This window comes from Eleginops maclovinus, chromosome 1, assembly GCF_036324505.1.
Source record: "Eleginops maclovinus isolate JMC-PN-2008 ecotype Puerto Natales chromosome 1, JC_Emac_rtc_rv5, whole genome shotgun sequence".
Lineage (NCBI taxonomy): Eukaryota > Metazoa > Chordata > Actinopteri > Perciformes > Eleginopidae > Eleginops > Eleginops maclovinus.
In genome coordinates, this window is record NC_086349.1 from 28104598 (window position 1) to 28113749 (window position 9152).

General features: G+C 39.0%; 1 protein-coding gene across 1 annotated transcript; it reads right to left on the reverse strand.

Moving 5' to 3' along the window:
• Positions 1-901: 901 nt before the first annotated feature.
• si:dkey-205h13.2 (uncharacterized) lies at positions 902-6709 on the reverse strand. The gene is made up of 11 exons (XM_063880066.1): positions 6322-6709; positions 6203-6233; positions 6095-6124; positions 5437-5602; positions 4958-5061; positions 4715-4886; positions 4162-4265; positions 3449-3632; positions 2084-2187; positions 1434-1605; positions 902-1187 (listed from the first exon to the last, which is right to left on the reverse strand). Exons 1-11 carry the CDS (start codon positions 6334-6336, stop codon positions 1076-1078), a joined length of 1194 nt encoding a protein of 397 aa, XP_063736136.1. The 5' UTR covers positions 6337-6709; the 3' UTR covers positions 902-1075.
• Between the last annotated feature and the right edge of the window lie 2443 nt (positions 6710-9152).

Genomic DNA, 9152 nt, shown 5'->3' on the forward strand with positions numbered 1-9152 from the left:
CTTATTTCATGAACAAATACAGTTAGAAATCCTGTGGTTGAGAGAGGAAAGACAACCGGGGAACACAAACAAAGACTCTGAATACAGATGGTGCTGAAAGTAGAGACCAGAATACTGAAATACAACCTCTGCTTTCATATGTGTCTTTCTTTCACTGTTCCCCCATTGTATTGTATTTGGTCAGCATATCATTTTGCAGATGTGACTGATAGTGTGTCATTATATTTTCCTCTCTTAATATAGTACCACACTAGGACGGGTGCAGAATGTACTCTCCCCTCATTCCTCCTCTCTTGTTATTTTTATATAAAGGTGATTTGTTTGTGTTGATAATGTCTCAGTGTTGCTGCTGATTGGCCCCAGTTGACCCTCTATGATCAGACCCCCCCCCTCATGAATCCTTGTTCTGGTTTTATTAACCCCTTGCTGGAGGTTTCCTGTCTGAATAAATCTCTGGAATCCGGAAATGCATTCTCCACGTGGTCACCATGGGTATGCACGATGCAAAATGGAAGGTGGACTGCTACTTGGAGAGGTCACAGTTCACCTCCTAGGCCCTGCTGTGGTGCCCTTGAGCAAGGCACCGGACACCTCCAATCCCCCCTCCCCATTGCTCCCCGGGCGCTGCACAATAGCTGCCCACTGCTCCTAGTACTAGGATGGGTTAAATGCAGAGGACCAATTTCACTGTGTGTGCTCTGCTGTGTGCATGTATGTGACTAATAAAGAGGGTTTCATCCTCCGGTTCTATCTAAAAGAGCAAACCTCAGACTTCCTGCTTCTGAGGAAGGGATCTCATCTTACAATCATGTGCAGAAGCTGGACAATGCTTCAGGTTTTTACACAAAACCTTTATTCAGATTAAAACAGACAGGCTGCAACAAGAACATGTGTCTGCTCTCTCATCCAAGTCCTTAGGAGACACAAGGAGGCTTCAGGGTGTCAGGACATGAAGGACACACAGCCTGCAGCAACACACCTGTAATGTGCTTCAGATAACACACACTGTTTACCAGTCACTACACGGTAAAGAAACAAGACCCTAACTCTGCCTCACTCTCTGTATGGTGTGTGGTCACACTGAGCAGAACACCTGAGGACAGGTGAGTCTGACCCTGTAGTCCTGACAGCGTCTCCCCCCCGGCTGCTCAGCATTCACACAGGTGAATCCACGAGAGGCGTCATATCTGCAGAACACACAAGTGAGTTTCTGTCATTACCAACAAGTCAAGCTGTTCCATTAACCCTAAAACTAAACTGTTTATCAATTATTTAAATTATGCAATTTGATTTATTAGTTCATGAATTAACACAGATTAGTGTGTGTGTGTGTGTGTGTGTGTGTGTGTGTGTGTGTGTGTGTGTGTGTGTGTGTGTGTGTGTGTGCGCGCACGCACGCGTGCATGTGTGTGTGTGTGCACAGTGTGTCTCACATCTGGAAGACGTCTCCGGTCCGATGTGCAGGGACCCCGCTCAGCGTCATGGCCTCGATGGCGACGGGCTCCATGCAGAGCTCAGCGGGGAACAGCATCTGCAGCTGGACCAGGGTCTCGTAGTCCCCTCGGTCTGAGGGGTCGTCCACGTCGAACCAGCGCGTCCTGCAGCCTGGAACACAGGAGACATCCACAGTTTAAACTCTGTGTTTTCTGGAATATCCAAGTTGTCAAACATGTTTTTGTTTTTTAATAATTATTTTGGAAATCTGTATACATTTTTTAAAATACATAAACATGTGTTTTCTAAAATACTTTTTTAATACTTCAGAAAACACAAAATGTTGTTTCTGGAAATATTTTCAGTTTTTCGTATTTCAGATTTTATTTTGTCTTTAGTTTTTTTGTTTTCTGAAATGTGTTTTTGTATTTCTGAGTTTTTAGAAATGTTCATTTGTTTTTATTTTTCAATATTTTTTCAAGTATTTTCAGTTTTTACTGAAATGTTTTTTATAGTTTTGGGGTTTTAAAATAAGGTTACCCTGCAGACAAATAATGTTACCCTGCAGAAGATAAGCCAACACTTTGAGATACAATGAGTAAGCAGTTTATGATATATATTATAATAAATCACCTGCATGAGGACTCACCCTGACAGAAGTCTGACGGACACGTGAGGATCACCTGATAATCCTCACACTGTTTGTTCCTCTGCTTCTCATTCATGCATGCAAACCCAAAGTGAGCGTCATATCTGTAATAAACACAGCAGAGATCATCATATCTGTAACAGAGATCATCATATCTGTGACAGAGATCATCATATCTGTGACAGAGATCATCATATCTGTGACAGAGATCATCATATCTGTGACAGAGATCATCATATCTGTGACAGAGATCATCATATCTGTGACAGAGATCATCATATCTGTGATAGAGATCATCATATCTGTGATAGAGATCATCATATCTGTGACAGAGATCATCATATCTGTGACAGAGATCATCATATCTGTGATAGAGATCATCATATCTGTGACAGAGATCATCATATCTGTGATAGAGATCATCATATCTGTGATAGAGATCATCATATCTGTGACAGAGATCATCATATCTGTGACAGAGATCATCATATCTGTGACAGAGATCATCATATCTGTAACAGAGATCATCATATCTGTGACAGAGATCATCATATCTGTGACAGAGATCATCATATCTGTGATAGAGATCATCATATCTGTGACAGAGATCATCATATCTGTGATAGAGATCATCATATCTGTGATAGAGATCATCATATCTGTGATAGAGATCATCATATCTGTGATAGAGATCATCATATCTGTGATAGAGATCATCATATCTGTGATAGAGATCATCATATCTGTGATAGAGATCATCATATCTGTGACAGAGATCATCATATCTGTGATAGAGATCATCATATCTGTAACAGAGATCATCATATCTGTGACAGAGATCATCATATCTGTGATAGAGATCATCATATCTGTGACAGAGATCATCATATCTGTGACAGAGATCATCATATCTGTGACAGAGATCATCATATCTGTGATAGAGATCATCATATCTGTGACAGAGATCATCATATCTGTGACAGAGATCATCATATCTGTGATAGAGATCATCATATCTGTGATAGAGATCATCATATCTGTGACAGAGATCATCATATCTGTGACAGAGATCATCATATCTGTGACAGAGATCATCATATCTGTGACAGAGATCATCATATCTGTGATAGAGATCATCATATCTGTGACAGAGATCATCATATCTGTGACAGAGATCATCATATCTGTGACAGAGATCATCATATCTGTGACAGAGATCATCATATCTGTGATAGAGATCATCATATCTGTGATAGAGATCATCATATCTGTGATAGAGATCATCATATCTGTGACAGAGATCATCTGTGACAGAGATCATCATATCTGTGACAGAGAGGGATTCATGATTATAATCCAGCCTACGAGAGGAAGGAGTCTCCGGTGTGCTCGGCAGATATTCCATTGATGGCCTTGGCCTCGATGCTGACCGGGTTTCTGCAGAGTCGACCTGGGAATGTTTTCAGTAGCTGCACAATGGACTCCACGTCCCCCCAGCCCTCAGAGGGGTCGTCACTGTTCAGCCACTGGGTCCGACACTGCTCCGACACTGAGGGGATACCAGAGGCTGGGTTTATACAGAGGAGAGCACACATACAGGATGTACAGATCTACGGAAGCCCTGAGAGGACAAAGAGGAAATACAAATCTTGTGATGCCATGACTTCAGAACAGGAGGAAGAAAAAGGTGTTGCCAGTTTAGGTTTTGATTCTTAAGATCTTAATAAGGAATTGACCAAATGTGTGGATGTGTCAGGACGAGATCTATAGGAGGAGTTAAAGTACGGAAGGTTAAAAGGGGAAAAAGTGGCCAAAAACTGCACATAAAATCCCAAACGGCCGACTTGTAGGTGAAAGTACAACGAGGGGCTGCTTGTTAGCATGATGCAGGGGGCGCCATAGAGCGATAGAGAGAGTTCGCTTGCACTGGTAACGAGACCCCTCAGATATAAAATGTTTAACCAGTCTGTGAAAAATCTCCAGCTTTCAAGCACCCAGAAATAATGAAACACGACCACCCACAACCGGTCCTCCGGCTGTGGGTGGTCGGAACCTGAAGAGTAAAAAGAGGTATTCACCCTGACAGAAGTCTGAGGGACAGGAGAACCTGACTCTGTAGTCCTCACACCTCCTGCTGCTCTGATCTGCATTCACACAGGAGAACCCGGAGGAGGCATCATAGCTGCAGGAGAGAGGACAGTTCATGTGTGGGATAGGAACCCCCTCTGGAGCAACACAGGGATTTTAGACCTAATGGACCATTTACATGCACTCATAGACCGCACTACAGGAGAGGAACAGGGACTAAGACTTGCTGTACACGTTCACCTTTTCAAGTTTTACAAAAGGAAATGACTTTGTGACAGAAATTCTGAAAGAGTCTGAAATTGTGAGATATTTGGAAAAAGTCTGAATTCTTACATTTTCCGAAAATATGTCGACCATTTACAAGCACTAACTCCTATAGAGCACTAGAGGAGAGAAGTACAGGGACTGTAGCTGCAGAGGTCAGGGTTCAGAGGACAGGGGGCAGAGGACAGGGTTCAGAGGTCAGGGTGCAGAGGTCAGGGTTCAGAGGACAGGGTTCAGAGGTCAGGGTTTCTCATGTTTCTATCTGATCTTCATCCTCACGTCAGGAAAGAGTCGGAGGTGTTCACAGCTGGCTCTCCGGAGAGGGTCTGGGCCTCGATGGCGGAGGGCTGGGGGCAGATTTCTCTGGGGAAGACATTGAGGAGGTCGCTGAGCAGCTCGAAGTCTCCGTTTCCGGTCGGGTCGTCGAGGTCAAACCAGCGGGTCCTGCACTCTGAGAGCAGGCGGGGACTCGTTAGTGTTTCCTCCTTAGTCTCAGTGCAGGTCATACATGTTCCTGTTTACCTGAGCAGAAGTCTCCGGAGCAGGTGAACCTCACCTGGTAGTCCTCACACTGACCCCCCCCCTGCTCAGAGTTCAGACACAACAGACCCTCTGCCCCGCTGAAGCTGCAAACACAGACACACAGTTTAATACCTCTACTGTTTAAAACAGGTGTCTCATTTCATTAGGGTTAACCATTTCCTGCAAACTGTTTTATGAGACGAATTATTGTTATTATTACTAACTGGAGCAGAGTGGACACTGAGGGATCCGAACAGAACAAACTCTTCACTTAATGCAGGGAGCAGTTTGAACCCTTTCTCTATCTGGATTCACTTTTACTTCTTAAAGTCAGATGCAGATTACCAAGGACTCATTCACTGATTACTTCAGGAGAACAAGAGACACGAAACCTGCTCTGGACTTAAGTTATCCAGATTTAAATGTGGACCCGGAGTAAAGTAAAGCCGGTTCACTTCCTGACACAGTTCAGTGTTTACGTGTGGAAGTGGTTCCCGGTGAGCAGAGCGCTGACTCCGGACACGGTTCGAGCCTCCATGAGGAGGGGGTGGCCGCAGACCCTCGACCCCCCACTCAGGTCCCGGATCAGCTCCCAGTCTCCGAGGCTGGAGACGTTGTGCTCATCCAACCAGGCCGTGTTACAGGCTGCAGGGGACAGGAGGAGTCAGAGCTGAGAGGAACTCTCTCGCTGCACAGTGGGGGTCCTCAGACTTTAGAGATATGCTCCTTGCATAGATTGGATGAATTAGGGAACTACAGTTTAACCACATGGCTGGTAGTTCAAACACACTCGTGTTAGGAGAGGAGCTCAAGCATTCAAAGTACACTTACATCATAAAACATCAACCTATTCTGGGTTTAATTCCTCTTTACTGCATGTCTTTTGCTGCATGGGACAATCATTTTGAAGCTGGCGTTATCCAACGTGCAAATCAGCTTCTGAGTATTGAGATAACACAATATAACCGAGGAGCTTAAATCAATAATGACTGTAAAACTAATGAGGAGGTTTTATAGTGAAGGAGTATAGAGATCCTGTTCTCCTGCATCTCTGACACTTTCAGGGTCTAGTATTTGATTATACAAAACCTCAAATATTATGATGTAAATCCTTAATCATAAATAGATAATGCTCACTTTCCAGCGCAGAGGCAAAGAGCTGAAGGTCTGCAAGGAGAAGAATTCTGTCAGCCACGCTTTGATTTCTGATGATTCAATGTGTGAAATAATGACTCTTTATCCTACCTGAGGCGAGAAGACACCAAACTGCAACGCTCTGCACCAACAACAGGAAATGAACACTTCATGTTTTAGCAGCTCGATGAAAAACACAAGTTTAAAGGAAATGCAAAAAATGTAATTACCTGAAAAACCTGCATGACTCTCTGTGCTGGAATCCTGAGGAAATCAAATAAATCCTCAATAAAAAGTCCTCTCAGAGCTGATGCTGCGTCTCAGAGTGGTGTGTTACAGGTGTGTGTGAGAGCAGGTGTGTGTGTTACAGGTGTGTGTGAGAGCAGGTGTGTGTGACTGCAGGTGTGTGTGAGAGCAGGTGTGTGTGTTACAGGTGTGTGTGAGAGCAGGTGTGTGTGACTGCAGGTGTGTGTGAGAGCAGGTGTGTGTGTTACAGGTGTGTGTGAGAGCAGGTGTGTGTGACTGCAGGTGTGTGTGAGAGCAGGTGTGTGTATGATGCAGAACATGAACTCTGTAATCTCTGATATCCCAGATAACTGTTGAGAATGAAATTGCAGAAATCCATCAGAAACATTTATATTTGAACAAAAAAAAACTAAACGTGGCTTTTTATTAAATTTATTTTAATCTCATTATTTTATTACATTTATTTTAATCTCATTATTTTATTAAATTTATTGTAATCTCATTATTTTATTACATTTATTTTAATCTCATTATTTTATTAAATTTATTGTAATCTCATTATTTTATTACATTTATTTTAATCTCATTATTTTATTAAATTTATTGTAATCTCATTATTTTATTACATTTATTTTAATCTCATATTTTATTACATTTATTTTAATCTCATTATTTTATTACATTTATTTTAATCTCATTATTTTATTAAATTTATTTTAATCTCATTATTTTATTACATTTATTTTAATCTCATTATTTTATTAAATTTATTGTAATCTCATTATTTTATTAAATTTATTTTAATCTCATTATTTTATTACATTTATTTTAATCTCATTATTTTATTACATTTATTGTAATCTCATTATTTTATTACATTATTTTAATCTCATTATTTTATTACATTTATTGTAATCTCATATTTTATTACATTTATTTTAATCTCATTATTTTATTACATTTATTTTAATCTCATTATTTTATTACATTTATTTTAATCTCATTATTTTATTACATTTATTTTAATCTCATTATTTTATTAAATGTATTTTAATCTCATTATTTTATTACATTTATTTTAATCTCATTATTTTATTACATTTATTTTAATCTCATTATTTTATTACATTTATTTTAATCTCATTATTTTATTACATTTATTTTAATCTCATTATTTTATTACATTTATTTTAATCTCATTATTTTATTACATTTATTTTAATCTCATTATTTTATTACATTTATTGTAATCTCATTATTTTATTACATTATTTTAATCTCATTATTTTATTACATTTATTTTAATCTCATTATTTTATTACATTTATTTTAATCTCATTATTTTATTAAATTTATTTTAATCTCATTATTTTATTAAATTTATTTTAATCTCATTATTTTATTACATTTATTTTAATCTCATTATTTTATTACATTATTTTAATCTCATTATTTTATTAAATTTATTTTAATCTCATTATTTTATTACATTTATTTTAATCTCATTATTTTATTACATTTATTTTAATCTCATATTTTATTACATTTATTTTAATCTCATTATTTTATTACATTTATTTTAATTATTACTGAATGTCTTTTCATTTCTTTGGTATTAAACATTTTTTATTTACCTATTTTATTTTGCATTAAATCTTAAGTCATTTAAATATGTATTATGTATATTTATTGATGTACTTTTAAATTGTAATCCAGTTATTTTTTAATTTGATCTGTTTTCACTGAAGATGAGTTCACTTTAAACATGCATTTTTGTTTTGAAGTTACTACTAAATAAGATTTGTTTGATTTATTATTTACCTCTAATGTCATAACTGTATAATTATTAGTACGATGTGTTGTATGTTGAATTATGCAGTTATTATTTATTTATGGATTGTCATTTTAGGTAAGGTTTATTAATCCCCTTGGGGAAGTTCAAACAGCGAGAGAGAAGAAAGAACACAACGGGTTTACACAGAGACATGAAATCAAAATCAATGAATGGAAATGATGTACAGATAATGTTGAAAACAAAGTGTTGGAGCAGGAAGTAAAACAATGTATATATATCGTAATATAGTTTACATTATCTTGCACATCTCTTTATGTTTTCAGAAAAATAATTTGTGAAAAACAGGAAATTTAGTTTGTAATTTCAAGGGACTTTACCTGTGTGTGTGTGTGTGTGTGTGTGTGTGTGTGTGTGTGTGTGTGTGTGTGTGTGTGTGTGTGTGTGTGTGTGTGTGTGTGTGTGTGTGTGTGTGTGTGAACATGTCACAAACAGTCTTCATGTTTCAGGATTCAATCACACACCTGAGGCTCAGAGACACTCACCTTCCACCTGAACCATAAAAACCCATATTCAATAAAGGAGACGGACTCCAGCCGTCTCAGATGAGCGGAATCCGTCTCCTGTCTTCATCCTCTGGTCCCCGGGGCCGGCTGGTGGATGTCACAGAGAGACAGGCGTAGACGTCCAGGATCAGGGTCCAGTATCAGCTGATTGTGTGTGAGACGTCTCTCTGACGGGGGGGGGGCCTGCAGGGCGGCGTTCTCTTGGGATTGAATTTAAATTGTGTGTATTTGTTATTGTGTCCTAAATGTGGGGCGTGTTTCTGACAGGATCTCATTACTGTCAGAGGAAGGGTTCAGATCCCTCAAATCACTGGAGAGAATAACACCACACTCCCAAGAAACGCAAAGGGGCCCCTGATGACGCAGCTGACGGAGGCGTTGATAATGTAAGTGCCTGCAGGTGAAGCCAGCGCTCACCTGATCTGTTCTACTGTAAGGCTTTACATTGTAAAAGCTG

What these genes read in the sequence shown, in the direction of transcription:
- si:dkey-205h13.2 (XM_063880066.1), bottom strand. An exon ending in TCCGTCAGACTTCTGTCAGG is followed by an intron (nt 1,606 to 2,083) that starts GTGAGTCCTCAT and finishes CCTGTGTTCCAG; the next exon opens with GCTGCAGGACGCGCTGGTTC. An exon ending in ACCGGAGACGTCTTCCAGAT is followed by an intron (nt 1,188 to 1,433) that starts GTGAGACACACT and finishes TGTGTTCTGCAG; the next exon opens with ATATGACGCCTCTCGTGGAT.